Here is an 18,234-nt window from a genome sequence, read left to right as displayed (position 1 = left end):
ATCTTTCTTAAAATGTATAGGTACTACACAAAAGTCAATATATAATAAATGCAAAACAAAAATAAAACATTTTTTAAAATCTTTTACATGGACCATGCAAAGCTACAGGCACACTTAATCATCTCGATAGGAAAAATAATATTGAGATAGTTTATCATCACTAATAACAGGGATAACTCAAGCTATTTTCACAGGACTTTTAACACCTTAAAAAAAAATCTGTACAAACACAAAATCTCAAGTATGCATACAGAAGCCCTACCAACAGGTAATCACTACCGAACAGAAATGTAAGTGAACAAATTGGTAAATGTTGTGGAAGTATCCAACACCCCATTCACTTACTACTCTTCATTAAAAACAAACAAACATGGAATATTTCTGGAATAACATACAGCAACTGCAGACTGGCTTCGTATGGGCAGAGACTTCATTGAAGAAGGGAACTTAATGGGGGGAGTTTAACAGGGAAGGTTTCACTCTATATACCTCTAAGTGTACAGGCAAACAATACTCAGCAGTCTAAAATAACAAACTATGAGTGAATCACCTAGTTACTTGAGTCGTTTTGTAATTAACTCCTCCTTCTGAATACTAAATAAAAGCCAAACCTTGCTCAAAAAAAAAAAAAAAAAAACCACAAAGGTAGACTGTTGATTCCTTTTTGAGGAGGCATTAGAAAATTAGTGCAAAAGTAACTTTATTCAGACTCGCAACTTTGTTACCCAAGTTTATGAGAAGTTTGTTTTGAAGTAAAACTTCGAAACAATCCACTACCACCTTAGGCTAAGAATGTAGCCCAAAATAACCATCTCCAGACATCAAAGATGACAAACCCAGTAACACAGTAACAACGTCTACTGATCTTTGTGAGTTCATAGGCAAGTACAGAGTAATTACAAGATTTTATTCTGACCTGAGATACTGTCAGAGACAGATGGGGACTCTCCCCAAGCCACCAAAAGTTACTATAAATACAAAGCGTGACGAGGAAGTTATCAATGACCGAACGGGAGTACACGGCGCTCAGAGACCCGAGGCACGAAAGACGTCCTGCTTTAGGCGACTGGAGAACGGCACTGCAGCCGAAAAGGCGACAGAACGGTTAAAAGGTTTGCTACACTTCAGAAAATGGCAACAAGGGGGAAACTGGGAAGAACGCTTCCAAGTAAGAGGAATGGTATCCAATGGAATCATCACGGCTGCGCAAGCAGGCTGCGGACTCGCAGTGACTGGGACGGGGGTGGAACTAGCAACTGCTCCGGCTCCAAGTAGCTCGGGCTGAGGGGGGCACACGCTGCTGCAGGTGGCCGAGCGCCCGTAGGGGGTAGGGAGGACTGTGTCGCCTCAATGGGGTCACTGTTTCTCTCTTCAAGATTAGGGGAAGCTGACACAGCACGTCTCCCGGCACCAAGAGGCACTCGCCCTCGGCCCCTCCCTAACAACTTGCCTTGTAGAAAGAGTTGCGGGTCTCAGGCCCCCGGAACCCAAGGCTCCGCCATCCAGGACAACTGCTCTGCCAACAAGGTCCCGCGAGAATCGAAAGATCTCGCGATACACAACCACTAGCATCTCGCGAGCTTCTCCCAGACCCAACATGGCGGTACGGAAAAATCAGTATTTCGGAACTTTTTCAAAAGGGTTTCACTAACGGACTGGAGAACGTGTAAAACACGGGAGGGAAGTCTTCCTAGCCTTACATGACCCCTTCTATTCCGCTAGTAGAGAAGAAAAACAGTAAGCGATCGTAAAATCTCAGTTGGCCACGGTTATACTACACTGACACAGCGCATCCCTCCGCCTCGGCCACCCTCCCCGCCTGTCACGTGGAACCGGATTTTCGGCGTGCCCATCACGTGGGCCGCTCCCGAGCGAGCCCGCGCGCGCCGCCCTCCCCAGAGCCCTCCCCGCCCCCCTTGGCCCGCGCACACGTGCGCGCGCACCCCCGCCCCACGTGGGGGCTTCGCCGTCGCCGCCGTCGTCTCCAGCCCACCCCCTCCCGGCACTTCTCCAAATCCGGGTCCCAGAGCCCAGCGTTGCCGCCGACCCCCCTCCCCCGTCGTTCTCCCCCCACCGCGTCTGGCCCCCGCCACGTGCCCCGAGCGCCTGCTCACCTTTCGCGTGGGGCCGAGCGCCGCGGGACAGTCGGGGAGGCGCCGCCGCCGTGGCCGCTCTCCGCCCCCGCCACGGCACTTGCTCGAGTGGCCGCCGCTGCAGGAAGCTCGACAGCGGCGCCGCGGCGCTTCCAGGTGGGTCCCCGCCTCCCGTTCCTGCCACTTCCCGCAGCACCAGCGGCTCCTTCCGGTCCCCTCCTTTCTCCTCCTCGTTGGGACTGGCGGGCGGCGGCGGCGGCGGCGGCGGCTGCAGGCGCGCTCACTACACCGCCTGCTGGCAACCGTGGCCCGTGCAGCGCCCTCGGACTGGGGGCCGCCGAGGCGCGGCCCTGCGGCCCGCCCCCGCCTGTGGGCGAGGGCAGGACCCAGTCCATCCCCTGCGGCAGCCTGACTCGGCCCTAGCCCTGGAGGAGCGGCAACCTCGTAGCTTCACTGCTGGGTGCCCTCTTCACCCTGCCCTTTGTGGCCCCTTGAGAGGTTTGTCAAGCCTGCTTCCCTTAGCTGTGTGGTCTCAGGCCGGGAAAATAGCCATACATGTGTATTTATGGCATAGGCTCCTGCCTACCTCATCTCCCGCGGATCCGCCCGCCCCCTCGCTCACCTCTATCCAGCTGTTCCTGCAACACGCAAGCGCCAACCGCTTCAGGCCCTTGCGCTGGCTGCTCTCTGGCTAGAACACTTTTCCCAGGTTTCTTTTTCACTCACCCATGTTCAATGCATATTTCAGGACCCTACCCAAAGATCAGCATCAGAGGGCCGTCCAGACCACTCTGTCCAGAAGAGCGCACCTACACCACTGCAATCACTCCTTTTACCTTTCATGACAGTTACCACTTCCAAACGTTATTCATCAGTGGGTGTCTGCCTCGCCAAAACTGTAATATATTTTAAAGACAGAGACTTAATAACTTTTGCTCTTTGCTGTATCCCCAGAACCGTGTCTGGCACAAAGCAATGCGCAGTAAATACTCTATCAGAGCCTACCTTCAGGGTCAGGTGTTTGGCCTAGAGGTTAAGACACTAACAACACATATGGGAATGCCTAGGTTCTAAAGTCAGCCATGAGAAACAAGACTGTAACTCAAAAATACTGAGGTCTCTGCCACCCACGTAGGAGACCAGCATCGAGCTCTTGGCCTTGGGGGGTGAACCAGCAGGTGGTAGCTCCATCTGTCTCTCTGCCCCTGCAATGAATACATAAACAGAAACATACCTTCCTTTCACTCTGTTGAGCATGCAGGACACTGAAGTCCAACACGATTGAGAGGAACACTTCCTCTGGGTTGAAGTGCCACCTCACCATTTGTAAGCTGTGGAAAAGATGAATTAAACCTCCTTCCCTGTCTATGATTGAAATACTATGTTCCAAAAAGTACCAAATTTAGTAGTAGAATCCATTCATGGGACTTTTCTACGGTTAAGTGCAGCTTCATTGTTTTTGTTTTCCTATCTGGAACATTGTTTTCCCAAGCAAGTGATACATGTGCCTTTTATGTTGCTAATAGAAGTTATTAAACAGCTGAAATGGCTTTTTTGTATTTGTTTTCCTTTCTAGTTCAACTCAATATTTGCTTTAAGGTAAACAGTGATATAATTTTCATATTGATAAACACATCAACAAGCTTCTATTGAACCTACTTAGTGCCAGACCCTATCCCAGGACAAAGCATACAAAAACAAACACAACAAAGTTTCTCAACTTTGCTGTGCAGGCTTAGCCCAAGTCTATTCATAATAACCATAACAACTATTGTCTTCTTGAGTTCTGTGTTCCAGACAACATGGCATTGTACTTTTTATATGTTACCATATTTTAGTCTTCCAACTAGCCCATGAAACAGATGCTGCTTGTGCTCCATAAGAGGTACTTCTCAGATCCCTTTTCAGGAATGAACTATCTGCTGCTAGGAAGGTGTTCCACAGCCAGCCATCAGCTGGCAGCCCTTTCACGTGGGACAGTTCTGATCGGTCATCTCATTTACAAAGGCAGTTTGCAGGATCAGCTGACACACTCCACTGAGACTTCATTGCAGCTCAACTTCCCCTCTGTCCAGGTTTGCTGCTTCTTTTCCCTCCCAAAAGTGACGACCCAAAGAGCATTCACTAATTTCCTGCACTGCTGTTGCATAGAAGGTTAAGCTTCTACCTGCAGTGTCAGTATCCCAAATGGGAACTGGTTGAAGTCCCAGCTGTTCCACTTCTGATCAAGCTCCCTGTTAATGCACCTGGGAAAGCAGTGGAAGATGGCTCAAGTCGTTGGGTTCTTGCACCCATGTAAGGGACCTGGATGAAGCTCCTGATGCCTGGCTTTGGCCTGACCCAGGCCTGGCCATTGCAGCCATTTGAGGAGTGAACCAGCAGGATGGAAGATCTGTCTCCTCTATAACTCTGCCTTTCAAATAAATAAATCTTAAAAATTTTTAAATAAAATACACTTTCTGCACACTGATCATGTAGAAGTCTGCTTCCCAGGGAACTCAACCTATGACAGTATTCACATGTTTCTGCTGAGAAAATGGGCAAGGTAACTTCCCCAAGTTTGACCTGTAGAAGATTCCATATACACATAGTTTATTTCATAAAGTCTCAGGAGTGGTGTTTTGGCACAGCCGGTTAAGCTGCTGCTTGCAATACCAGCATCCAAAATGAGTGACAGTTTGAGTCCCTGCTGCTCTGCTTCCAATCCAGCTCCTTACTAATGTGCCTGGGAAAGCAGCAGAAGATGGCTCAAGTGCTTGGACCCCTGCCACCCACATGGATGGAGTTCCAGGCTCCTGTCGTCCTCCTGGCCCAGCCCCAGCAGGTATAGACATTTGGGGAGTGAACCAATGGATAGAAGACAGCTCTAAATCTCTCTCTCTCTCTCTCTCTCTAACCATGCCTTTCCAAATAAGTAAATAAGTCTTCTTTTAAAAAAAATCTAGGAAAATGGAATTTAAAGATAAGTGGTTTTTTAATCTATGCATAGATTTTTTTCATGGTATGTATTTTCTATGAACTTTCTGGAGACCTGATATGCATAGATTTCAACAATTTTTTCACCAAAATAAATTTCTCATTTAATTCAATTTTCCACAACTGACTAAGTATCCTCACACAGACATGTGGGACACATTTGAGAGATGTGTTATGTGCTTTTGGCATTGTGCAAGCATCATAGAATGTACTTACACAGATAGCAGCCTACTGCACACCTAAGCTGTATTATAATCTTAAGGGACCCTCATTATGTGTGCTCCCCAAACTTGCCAAACATCATTATGCAGCACATAACTGTAAGTATTATGGATCAAGGGAGGACTTGGGAAAGGCTTTTTTTTTTTTTTAAGATTTATTTATTTATTTGAAAGGCAGAAATAGAAGGAGAGAGAGAGAGAGATCTTCCATCTACTGGCAGGCCAAAGCCAGGAGCCTTTTCTGGGTCTCCCGCAGGGGTGCAAAAACTTGGGCCATGTTCTGCTGCTTTCCCAGGCACATTAGCAGGGAGCTGGATCAGAAGTGGAGCAGCTGGGACTCGAGCCAGCACCCGTATGTGATGGAGGCACTGCAGATGGAGGTTTACTCTTCTATGCCACAGCGTGGGGAGGGCTTTTTTACAGGGGTTACCATTTGAGGTATAACATAGCTGAGGAAAAAAAGACCATTCTTAGCAAAGGAAACTGCATGAATGAGTGTGGAAATGAAAGAACTACAATAATCCCAGGTGGCTGGACTGCAGGGTCTTGGGGATAAACCCTGAAGGGAAGAGGGGAAAGAGCAGCTCAGTGATGGTTAAGAGGGTAGCCACGTAGAGAAAATGAGGTTTGGGGGTAGAACCTAGATTAATAGGAAAGGAAAAGAACCTCTGAAATCCTCAATTAAGAGAGGAAGCCACCAGCTTCACAACTCCTGGCAAAGGGCATCAGTGGCCACCCTGCTGGTAAATGCAGCATCACTCCTATGTGGCCTTTGTTATTTTCATCTAGTATCACAGAATATGCAAGATGGAAAAGGCTTCAAGATTCACAAATTCCAAATTTTGTACGTGTTCCTAAAGCATTGGCATTCCTTTTACAGGAATGCCTAAACCTAATGCTTGAACCAAATATGAGAGGACCTGGGAGTGGGCAATCAGTTGACATTTCCCTCAGTCCTTCCCCTTGTAAGGCATTGCTCAGAACACACTTTGATTGTCATTGATGTTGTTTATTCAATTAGATGCTATAGAAGGTGCTGGGGATAAAGTGATGAACAAAGTCAACACAGGCCCTTCTCTGACAGACTACATTAGGAAAGAATGCTGACGTTCAAAAAATAATTACATAAGTAAGTACTGACAAGTCCTATGAATGAAGAGTGAAGGTCGGGGCCAACAATGTGGTGTAGTGGGCAGAGCCACCACTTGTGATGCTGGCATCAATATAGGGCCAGTTCATGCCCCAACTACTCCACTTCTAATCCAGCTCCCTGCTAATGTGCCTGGGAAAGCAGTGGAAGATGGCTCCAGTGCTTGCACCCTTGTACATACATGGAAGATCCAAATGAAGCTCCTGGCTTCAGCCTGGCCCAGCCATGGCTAATGCTGCCTTTGGGGAGTGAACCAGCAAATGGAAGATCTCTCTCTGTCTCTCTCTCTGTAATTTTGCCTTTCAAATAAATATAAATAAATCTTAAAAAAAAAAGTGGAGATCATAAGACCCTATGTCCTAATGTACTTGTGAGGAATTAACATCCAAGCTGTGTGAGACCTGAAGTATGACTGCAGTTAGGGATTAGGCTCAGAAGGTGGGAAAACACCACAAGGAAAGAAAACAGTTGATGCAAAGCTCCTACATGACTTTACTACTACTTAGTATTACCAGAAACTACCATTTTTTCCATGGTTATATATAAAATTTGATAGGAAATAATGTATTCTAGTTTCTTTCGTTAGATCATAAGCTTTTTTTCCTGTCTAAGTGTTCTTCAAAAAGCTCCAAAAATAGCTGCATCATTTATTTAATCACTTTTCTACTTGGGGAACTTTGATGTTACAAGGCTGGTTCAGAAAGCTTGTGAAGGAGCAAGCATTTGGCCTAGTGGTTAAGAAGCTGGTTAGGACATCCACTTCCCACAATGGAGTGTGTGGGTTCAATCCTCAGTCTCTAGCTTTGGTTCTTGATTCCAGTTTCCTGCAATGCAGACCTTGGGAAGCAGCATCAATGGCTCAAGTAGTTGGATTCCTGCCACCCACGTAATAGACATGAATTGAGTTTCTGGCTCTCAGCTTTGGTCCTCTAATTATGGCATCCATTTGGTGAGTGAACCAGGATGGAAGCTGTCTCTCCAAGGTAGCAAACAAGCTCATGGGAAAATGTCATTAAAAATAAATTTATTTGAGAATGAATATTTTAATATGCATTTTCCATGAATTGTCTGAAGACCCCATGTATTATGATTGGCTTGACTCATGTCCAGACATCTTGGCCAGACTAGTTCCCTCTGCATAGGAGAAGGCAGGAGTACTATTGTGCCAATTCTAGTCCCTAACTGTACAGAAGTCTGCAGTATTTGCCTTTTCCCTCTTGGAATCCAGGTGCCACAGACAAGGCTATCCTACTGGAGACAGAAGCTACATGAAGAAGTGCTGATGGGTGAGATTATGTGGAGAGGCCTGAAGGAGATGCAGGTGGCACCTCAGCCAACTGTCAGCACCAAGGCCCAAGTCATATGAGGTCTTCTCAGACCTTCCAGCACAGCTTATCTGTTAACACAACGCAGCCTCCTGAATGACACCAGTAACACCACAAGGAGTAGGAAAGCCATCCAGAGAGGCCACAGAAATGTGAAGAAATAATAAATGATTAACTTTTGAGGTGCTTTGTTATGCTATAAAGGATAGTCTTTGACCCAAGTAGCAGCATGACTTTGCTGTGAGAGAACTGCCCCTGCTCCCATATTCATGGAGAGTTCCCCAGTTGTGCCCACAGTCTGCAGCACAGTCTCATTCGGGTGAGACAGGAATGCATGTTACTTGCACCAAATATTACAGAGAGCATTGCTACACATTTACTACATTCTTTGTACCTATTAAAGCATTTTGTTTCATAACAACCCATGTAGATACTCATAAGGAAACTGGAGGCCCAACGTCTCAGAGCAGATAATAGGTGGCAGAGTCAGTCAGTATTCAATTACATACATACAATCTGACTATACCGATTGATTTCATTAATGACCTTCATTGTTCATACCTCCCAGTAGCCACACCTTTTGCCGTGTTACTTGGCAATCCCTCTCATAAAAGCTAAAATCTATGGGAGGACGTTTAGCCTAAGTTAAACATCCTGTGGTTAGGATGCCTATATCATGTATCACAGCACCTGGGTTCAACAGCTGGCCCAGGCTCCTGACTTCAGTTTCCTACTAACGTAGATCCGGGGAGGCAGTGGTGATGGCTCAAGTAATTGGGATCCTATCGCCCATGTAAGAGAACTGATTGAGTTTGTTGCTCCCAACTCTGGCTCTGGCCCAACTCTGGCTACTGCCGACATTTGGGGAATGAACCAGCTGATGGGAAAAACTGTGTTTATTTCTCTCACATAAATTTTTTGAATTTTTATTTTTAAAGATTTATTTATATATTTGAAAGGCAGAGTTACAGAGAAGCAGAGGCAGAGAGAGAAGTCTTTCATCTACTGGTTCACTCCCCAAATGGCCATAACAGCCAGAGCTGGGCTGACCTGAAGCCTGGAGCCTGGAGATTCTTCCCCAGGAGCCTCTTCCAAGTCTCCCACATGGGTGCAGGGGGCCCAAGGACTTGGGTCATCTTCTGCTTTCTCAGGCCATAGCAGGGAGCTGGTTCAGAAGTGGAACAGCCAGGACTCGAACCAGCGCCAATATGGGATCCAAGCACTGCAGGCGGCAGCCTTACATGTTATGCCACAGTGCTGGCCCCTCACACATAAATTTTAAAAACCCAAGAGGGGCAGGCGCTGTGGTATAGCAAGTAAAGCCACCGCCTGCAGGGCCAGCATCCCATATGGGCGCCAGTTCAAGTCCCGGCTGCTTCACTTCCGATCCTGCTCTCCAGTATGGCCTGGGAATGCAATAGAAGATGGCCCAAGTCCTTGGGCCCCTGCACCCACATGGGAAGACTTGGAGGTAGCTCCTGGCTTCGCATCAGCTCAGCCGTGGCTGTTGCAGCCAATTGGGGAGTGAACCAGTGGGTGGAAGACCTCTCTCTCTGCCTCTCCTTCCCCTTCTCTCTGTGTAACTCTGACTTTAAAATAAATAAATCTAGGCCAGCGCTGCGGCTCACTAGGCTAATCCTCCACCTGTGGCGCCGGCACTCCGGGTTCTAGTCCCGGTCGGGGTGCTGGATTCTGTCCCAGTTGCCCCTCTTCCAGGCCAGCTCTCTGCTGTGGCCAGGGAGTGCAGTGGAGGATGGCCCAAGTGCTTGGGCCCTGCACCCCATGGGAGACCAGGAGAAGCACCTGGCTCCTGCCATCAGATCAGCGCGGTGCGCCGGCCGCAGTGTGCCGGCTGCGGCGGCCATTGGAGGATGAACCAACAGCAAAGGAGAAAAAATAAAATAAATAAATAAATAAATATTAAAAAAGAAAAAAATCTAGAATCTAATTCCCTTACTTTTTTTTTTTTTTTGGGGGGGGGGCAGGCAAGAGTGGACAGTGAGAGAGAGAGACAGAAAGGTCCTCCTTTTGCTGTTGGTTCACCCTCCAATGGCCACCACGGCCGGCGCACCGCGCAGATCTGATGGCAGGAGCCAGGTGCTTCTCCTGGTCTCCCATGGGGTGCAGGGCCCAAACACTTGGGCCATCCTCCACTGCACTCCCGGACCATAGCAGAGAGCTGGCCTGGAAGAGGGGCAACCGGAACAGAATCCGGCGCCCCGACCGGGACTAGAACCCGGAGTGCCGGCGCCGCAGGTGGAGGATTAGCCTAGTGAGCCACGGCGCCGCAGGTGGAGGATTAGCCTAGTGAGCCGCGGCGCCGGCCTCCCTTACTCTTGATTCTGACTGAGCTCAACCATGTAACTTGATTTGGCTGATGATGAAATGTTCACAAATGTTAACTCACGCGTTGGCTTGAACATATCTTGCTCCTCTGTCATAACCAAGAGAACATGTCTGGGTTAGCTTGATGAAGTTCACAAGGAAGAGCCAGTTTACTCTTGTGACCCAGCAGAAGTCATTCCACATCAGCCAAACTCAAGACACCTGAGTGATTCTAGAAACAGTCAGCAATGCTTCACCAATACACAACTGACTAGAGAGGCATGAGTGAGCTCAGCTGAGAGCAACCAAGACCTGATTAGCTAAACTCCATACTCATAAAGTAATACTCTTGTGTAAGACTGAGGTAGTTCTATGGCTGTTATATAACATGATTGTAATGAAAAGTAACTGATACACTGGCTCTAGAGCACATACTACTACTGACTACTCATACAGCTTTTCAAATTATTGAGTTGTAGATACAGATAATATACTAGTGCGTGTATCCAGCAAAGAAGAAATTTGGGACTAGATTTTGGAAGACATACATCAAGGCTAGTGGGGGGCTGGTGTTATGGTGTAGTGGGCAGAGCTCATATGGATGCTGGTTTGAGTCCCAGCTGCTCCACTCTGATCTAGCTTCCTGCTGATGTGCTGGGAAAAACAATGGAAGATGGCCCGAGTACTTGGGCCCCTGCACTCCCATGGAAGAACTAAATGAAGCTCCTGGCTGCTGGGTTTGGCCTGGACCAGCCCTGGCCATTGCAGCTGATCTCTGTCTCTCCCTCTGCCTCTGTAACTCTTTCAAACACACACATACATATGAAAAGGTCAGTGAAATAAATAAGAAAAATCACTTTTTACAAAAGTGATCTTTCAGGGGCTGGTGCTGTGCATCCCATATGCCACCCTTGGCTGCTCCACTTCTGATCCAGCTCCCTGCTAATGTGCCTGGGAAGTCAGGGGAAGATGGCCCTAGTGCTTGGGCCCCTGCACTAATGTGAAAGACCCGGAAGAAGCTCCTGGCTCCTACCTTCATCTGGCTCAGTATTAGCCACTACAGCCACCTAGGAAGTGAACCAGTGGATTGAAGACCTGTCTGTCTAACTCTTTCAAATAAATAAGTAAATATTCTTTAAGTGATCGTTAGACTAAGGAGATGAGCTCTCTAAATAAGCAAATACAAATGTGTGAAGTGACAGATTTAGAATTGAACATCCAGAATGAGACAGACAAAAAGAGGAGAAACAGGGGGAGGGGCAGTTGATAAAATATGGCATCATGCAAATTTAAGGAGGGGAGCTTCAGGATATAGTTGTTACTGAGAAACAGTAACAACTGGATTTTCTAATTGTAAAAATTAATGACTTCTGAGAAAAGCATAGGTTTTGGAAACACACACATCTGGGTTTAAATTCAATATTTGGGGTGAGCATTTGGCCTAATCATTAAGATGACCCCATCATGCCACACAGGAAAGCTTGGGTTTAACACTTTTCTCCAGCTTCTAACTTCTGCTTCTCTTAACGCAGACCCTTGGAGGCAGTGGTGATGGTCCTAGTAATTGGGTGCCTGTCACCATGGTGGGAGGTCCAGATGCTATGAAATGGGATACAGGCATCCCCACCAGAATGCTAGACATTAGGCAAAACACCAGCCCCAAGAAGCATGAATCAAACCCAGGCACTAAGATGGGAGATGTGGGTATGTGTACCACTAGGCCATATGCCCACACCAACATTCTTTTTTTATTTTAACTAATGAATTTGAGAGACAAAGACAAAGAGCTCTCACTCACTGGTTCACTCTACAAACACAAATGGCCAGGGAAACACCAGCTGAAGCTGGCAGCTAAGAACTCAATGCAGGTCTCCCACGTGTGTGGCAGGAACTCCACTACTTAAGACATCACCATTGCTTCCCAGGGTCCACATTAGCATGAAGCTGAAGTCAGGAGCCAGAGCTGGGGATGAAATCCAGCTTGGGGCTGGCGCTGCTGCTCACTAAGCTAATCCTCCGCCTGCAGCGCCAGCACCCCGGTTCTAGTCCCGGTCGGGGCGCCGGATTCTGTCCTGGTTGCTCCTCTTCCAGTTTGCTACCAAATGGCCACAAGTCAAACCTGGGCCAGGATGAAGTGAGGAGCCAGGAAGTCTTGTCTCCCACATAGATGGCAGGGATCCAAGTATTTGTGCCGTCTTCTGCTGCCTTCCTAGGCACATTAGCAGGGAGCTGGGTTGGAAGCAGAGCAGCCATGACCTGAACTGGTGCACTGACATGGGGTGGCAGGGTCTTAACCATTGCCCTAGGCCTCAAATCCAGATTTTATAATGTGGGATGCAGGCATCATCCAGAATCTCAATAGGGCAAACATTCCTGCCCCCAACACTAATTTTTTGACACCTGTTTTTGCGCAATGTGCTTTTCAAAAATTTATTCATTTGAAAGGCAGTTAGAGAGAAAGGGAAAAATATCTCCCATCTGCTATTTCACTCCCCAAATGGCCAAAATGGCCAGGCTGTAGTCAGGATCCTAGAACTTTGTCTTGGTCTCTCCAAGGTGGGTGGCAAGGGCCCATCTACTTGAACCATGTTCCACTGCTTTCCCAGGCACTTTAGGAGAGCTGGATTGGAAGTTGAACAGCTGGGATGCAAACCAACGCCCATATGGGATGCCAGTGTTGCAAGCTTAACCCAGTACCCAATAATGCCAGTCCCACATGTGCTTTTTTTTAAAAAAATTAATTTTCCTAAAATCAGAATCCAGTTAAATATTTTTGGCAGGATTCTTACATAAATATTGTGTCCTTAAAGATTAATACATTTGAAGAAGAGGATAAGGGATTATATCATTGAGTGCCACTTATGTTAAGTATATTGTAACATAATTATCATAATCCTATGATACAGTGTGGCAGATGTGATTTGCTGTTTCAACTCCTCTTTTCAAGAAAGTACATACTACTTAGCCAAAAGGAGCATGGTTGGCTGACAGCCTCTATCTGTTTACTCCTCCAGGATCAAGCTGAGTTCACCAGGATCAAGCTCAGTCACTGAAAGAGCAAGCCCAAGTGACAGGACAAAGGCCTCGCCACTTCTCCCTGATCAGACTACTCCAGATGTCTTTATGGGCCTAGCAGAAACTTTTTCAGGTCTACATCACTCTGGGAGTTCCTGCTCAATCCTACTTCCTTTAATTTTCTTTTAACTATGTTACTCCTTAATAAACCACATACAATCCTAACACCATCTTTCCGTCTGCTTCCAGGTAAATTCAATCTGCAACATTCTCATTTACCAAATGAACTGAAGATCAGGGAACATTATTCCAAGTCACAGCTGGAAGATGACATAACTACTAAGATCTTAACACATATATGCTCTCACCATTCTTTGCAGTTTTCTATTTCTCAAGTATTTCTCAAGAAACCATTCTTAGAGAAACCGTTTCTTTTATTACACATCTGTCAATAAACAGAAAAGAAGTCAACCTTTAGCTAAGAGTCCATGGAACAGTAGCTCCTTTATATGCTGTATTATATATTTTGTCAATTAAGATATGAAAATTTATATTAGCTTTTAGAAACCAGTATTCTTCATTCACGAGAGGTCTTTAAAAAGTCGACGGAGGGTGGACTTCAGCCTAGTGATTATCACACCTTTATCCCATAGCAAAGTGCTGGAGTTCAATGTCCAGCCCTAGTTCCTGAATCCAACTTCCTGCCAATGAAGGTCTTGGGAGGCAGCAGTGATGACCCAAGTAATTAATCAAGTTCCTGCCACTCATGTGGGATATCTGTATTGAGTTCCCAGCTACTGCATTCAGTCTAGCCTTGATCCAGCTGCTGCAGGCATTCAGGGAATGATACAATGGGTGGGAGCTCTTATATTTAAAAAAAAAATGAATAAAATCATAGAAAATGTGTATTATAAAGAAACTGCACAGATTCCAATTTTTTTAAATGGCCAAGTAAACTCATCTCTTAATTCCGTTTTCCATGAGCTTTTTTATTTGAAAGGCAGAGAGACAGATCTTCTATCTGCTGGTTCATTGCCCAAATGCCCACAATGGCCGGAGCTAGGCTGGGTGAAAGCCAGGAGCCTGGAACTCAGTTTTGATGTTCTTTGTTTGTGGTGGGAATTCAACCACTTGAGCAATCACCTGCTGATTCCCAAGGTGCACTTTATCAAAGAAGAGTTAGAAGTGCAGGCAGGAGATATACTCCTCCAAGATGGCGGAATAGGGAGGGAGCTCACCGATAGTCCAGGAAAAGATAGTTTAATAAAACTGGAGATATCCTCCGCCTAGCGGCGCCGGCACACCGGGTTCTAGTCCCGGTCGGGGCGCCGGATTCTGTCCCGGTTGCCCCTCTTCCAGGCCAGCCCTCTGCTGTGGCCAGGGAGTGCAGTGGAGGATGGCCCAGGTGCTTGGGCCCTGCACCCCATGGGAGACCAGGAAAAGCACCTGGCTCCTGGCTCCTGCCATCGGATCAGCGCGGTGCGCCGGCCGCAGCGCGCCGGCCGCGGCGGCCATTGGAGGGTGAACCAACGGCAAAAGGAAGACCTTTCTCTCTGTCTCTCTCTCACTGTCCACTCTGCCTGTCAAAAAAAAAAAAAAAAAAAAAAAAAAAAAAAAAAAAACCTGGAGATAGTGTAGCCTTAGGGAAGAGTTAGGGAAAAAACGGGAGGGGAAACTCTTCTGGAATTAGAGGGACACAGTGGATCTACGTGGAGGGCAGGGGCGCCCACGACTCGGGAGCCCAGCTGCCGAGAGTTCTCCTCCCACCAGCGCTGGAAAGAGAGGTGAGGCGAAACCACAGTAGCCCGAGACACTGGCAGAAAAGTGGCAGGAAGAGCCTAGAGGAGGGGGCCAGCACTGTGGGTTAACACCCTGGCCTGAAGCGCTGGCATCCCATATGGGCACTAGTTCGAGACCTGGCTGCTCCAGCTCTCTGCTATGGCCCGGGAAAAGCAACAGAAGATGGCCCAAGTCCTTGGGCCTCTGCACCCATGTGGGAGACCCAGAAGCTCCTAGCTCCGGCCATTGCAGCCAACTGGGGAGTGAACCATCAGATGGAAGACCTCTTTCTCTTCCTCTCTTCTCTCTGTGTAACTCTTTCAAATAAATAAATCTTAAAAAAAGAGCTGAAACTGATCACTTTTGACTAGTGAGAAGGCCTTGGTACATGCCACCTTGATGGGATTGAATTGAAAGCACCTGGCACGTTTCTAACTCTACTGTTTGGGGCAAGTCCAATTGAGCATGTCCCAAATTGTACATCTCCTCCCTCTCTTATTCCCACTCTTATATATTTTTATTTATTTATTTATTTATTTATTTATTTATTTTGACAGAGTGGACAGTGAGAGAGAGAGACAGAGAGAAAGGTCTTCCTTTGCCGTTGGTTCAACCTCCAATGGCCGCCGCGGCCGCGCTGATGGCAGGAGCCAGGAGCCAGGTGCTTTTCCTGGTCTCCCATGGGGTGCAGGGCCCAAGCACCTGGGCCATCCTCCACTGCACTCCCTGGCCACAGCAGAGAGCTGGCCTGGAAGAGGGGCAACCGGGACAGAATCCAGCGCCTTGACCGGGACTAGAGCCTGGTGTGCCGGCGCCGCTAGGCGGAGGATTAGCCTAGTGAGCCGCGGCGCCGGGCTTCCCACTCTTATATTTAACAGGGATCACTTTTCAGTTAAATTTAAACACCTAAGAATAATTGTGTGTTAATTACAGAGTTCAGTCAATAGTATTAAGTAGAATAAAAAAAATACTAAAAGGGATAAAGTATTAAGTTGTTCATCAACGGTCAGGACAAGGGCTGATCAAGTCACTGTTCCTCATAGTGTCCATTTCACTTCAACAGGTTTCTTTTTTGGTGCTCGGTTAGTTGTCACTGATCAGAGAGAACATATGATATTTGTCCCTTTGGGACCGGCTTATTTCACTCAGCATGATGTTTTCCAGATTCCTCCATTTTGTTGCAAATGATTGGATTTCAGTGTTTTTACTGCTGTGTAGTATTCTATAGAGTACATACCCCATAATTTCTTTATCCAGTTTACTGTTGATGGGCATTTAGGTTGATTCCAGGTCTTAGCTATTGTGAATTGAGCTGCAATAAACACTAAGGTGTAGACAGCTTTTTTATTTGCCAGTTAAATTTCCTTTGGGTAAATTTCACGGAGTGGGATGGCTGGGTCGAATGGTAGGGTTATATTCAGGTTTCTGAGGAATCTCCAGACTGACTTCCATAGTGGCTTTACCAGTTTACATTCCCACCAGCAGTGGGTTAGTGTCCCTTTTTCCCCCCGCATTCTCGCCAGCATCTGTTGTTGGCAGATTTCTGTATGTGAGCCATTCTAACTGGGGTGAGGTGAAACCTCATGGTGGTTTTGATTTGCATTTCCCTGATTGCTAGTGATCCTGAACATTTTTTCATTTGTCTGTTGGCCGTTTGGATTTCCTCTTTTGAAAAATGTCTGTTGAGGTCCTTGGCCCATCTCTTAAGTGTTTTTGACAGGCAGAGTGGACAGTGAGAGAGAGAAAGGTCTTCCTTTTCCGTTGGTTCACCCCCTAATGGCCGCTGTGGCCAGTGCACCGCGCTGATCCAAAGCCAGGTACCAGGTACCTCCTCCTGGTCTCCCATGCGGGTGCAGGGCCCAAGGACCTGGGCCATCCTCCACTGCACTCTCGGGCCACAGCAGAGAGCTGGACAGGAAGAGGAGCAACCGGGACAGAATCCGGCGCCCTAACTGGGACTAGAACCTGGGGTGCCGGCGCCACAGGTTAGCCTATTGAGCCGCGGCGCTGGCCATAGTGGGTTGTTTTGTTACTGTGGAGTTTCTTGATCTCTTTGTAGATTCTGGTTATTAATCCTTTATCTGTTGCATAGTTTGCAAATATTTTTTCCCATTCTGTCGGTTGCCTCTTCACTTTCCTGTTTCTTTTGCAGTACAGAAACTTCTCAATTTGATGCAATACCAACTGTTAATTTTGGCTTTGACTGCCTGTGCCTCTGGGGTCTTTTCCAAGAAGTCTTTGCCTGTGTCTATATATTGCAGGGTTTCTCCAATATTCTCTAATAATTTGATGGTGTCGGGTTGTAGATTTAGATCTTTAACCCATGTTGAGTGGATTTATTTTTGTGTAAGGTGTAAGGTAGGGGTCTTGCTTCATGCTTCTGCATGTGGAAATCCAGTTTCCCCAGCACCATTTATTGAATAGACTGTCCTTGCTCCAGGAATTGGTTTTAGATCCTTGATCAAATGTAAATTGGCTGTAGATGTTTGGATTGATTTCTGTTGTTTCTCTTCTGTTTCATTGGTCTATCCATCTGTTTCTGTACCAGTACCATGCTGTTTTGATTACAACTGCCCGGTAGTATGTCCTGAAATTTGGTATTGTGAAGCCTCTGGCTTTGTTTGTTGTATAAGATTGCTATAGCTATTTGAGGTCTCCTGTGTCTCCATGTGAATTTCAGCATCATTTTTTCCAGCTCTCTACTTCTCCCTGTAACTCTTTCAAATAAATAAATCTTTAAAAAAAAAAAAAAAGTAAATGGTTTTCATTTGCTGCCTCAGCTGCAGCCATGTGCATGCTCAGGATTCCAGTGTCCTCTGCTGCGGCAAAAATAAGGACAAGATGGACTCCAATGAGACCAATGAAAGTGCCAATGCCAACTCCCATCAGCAGATCTGGAAGTTGATAAGGATAAGCTGATCATCAGCAAGCCTGTGACTGTCCATTCCCAGGCCCTGCCAGAGAAACACCTTGGCCCAATGGGACAACAGGAATATGGGCATAGGTAAGCAATCCTCCAATGCCAGAGAAGGTAACTTGGAAAACAAGGATGCTGATTTTGTGCTGGCTGCTCAAAAGGTACCATGAATCTAAGATTGACCATCATGTGTATCACAGCCTGTACTTGAAGGTGAAGGAGAAATGTGTTCAAACACAAGCCGATTTTCATGGAACACATCCACAAGGTGAATGAAGGCTTGAAAAGGCCCTAAAGAAACTCCTGGAGCCCACAGATCTAACACCAAGCAAGCACACAAGCAGCAAGAAGATGAAAAGAGAGCCATTAGCCCATGATCATCAAGAACGTGTCCAAGCAGGAAGAGACAAAGAAATAAAGCTCCCTCTCTCGC

The 18,234-nt window shown here is 46.8% G+C and overlaps 2 protein-coding genes and 1 pseudogene across 22 annotated transcripts in view; 2 read left to right on the top strand and 1 right to left on the bottom strand.

Moving 5' to 3' along the window:
• ZZZ3 (zinc finger ZZ-type containing 3) overlaps window positions 1–2,254 on the bottom strand; it is a 110,692-nt gene extending 108,438 nt beyond the window's left edge. For 9 of the 21 annotated variants that reach the window (XM_070078216.1, XM_070078223.1, XM_070078230.1 and 6 more), the window contains exon 1: window positions 1,451–1,587. The gene's annotated coding sequence lies outside the window, so the exon portion shown is untranslated. Of the gene's footprint in view, window positions 1–1,450; window positions 1,588–2,114 lie in introns of those variants that run through there. The other 12 variants (XM_051857565.2, XM_070078229.1, XM_070078215.1 and 9 more) reach the window with 2 other exon arrangements.
• Window positions 1,598–13,335, top strand: LOC138850361 (sterile alpha motif domain-containing protein 1-like). The gene is made up of 3 exons (XM_070076786.1): window positions 1,598–1,603; window positions 1,726–2,249; window positions 13,105–13,335. Exons 1-3 carry the CDS (start codon window positions 1,598–1,600, stop codon window positions 13,292–13,294), a joined length of 720 nt encoding a protein of 239 aa, XP_069932887.1. The 3' UTR covers window positions 13,295–13,335.
• Window positions 13,336–17,641: 4,306 nt separating this feature from the next.
• LOC100343321 (large ribosomal subunit protein eL19-like) lies at window positions 17,642–18,219 on the top strand (annotated as a pseudogene).
• The last annotated feature ends 15 nt before the right edge of the window (window positions 18,220–18,234 follow it).

Source organism: Oryctolagus cuniculus, chromosome 7, assembly GCF_964237555.1.
Source record: "Oryctolagus cuniculus chromosome 7, mOryCun1.1, whole genome shotgun sequence".
NCBI classification, from domain to species: domain Eukaryota; kingdom Metazoa; phylum Chordata; class Mammalia; order Lagomorpha; family Leporidae; genus Oryctolagus; species Oryctolagus cuniculus.
The sequence above is the reverse complement of the archived record's forward strand: the minus strand, read 5'-3'. Positions and strand labels throughout refer to the sequence as shown.

Bases quoted from the DNA above. Each gene is read 5' to 3' on its own strand.
- LOC138850361 (XM_070076786.1), top strand. The intron at 2,250-13,104 runs GTGGGTCCCCGC...TTACTCCTCCAG, and splicing joins CGGCGCCGCGGCGCTTCCAG to GATCAAGCTGAGTTCACCAG.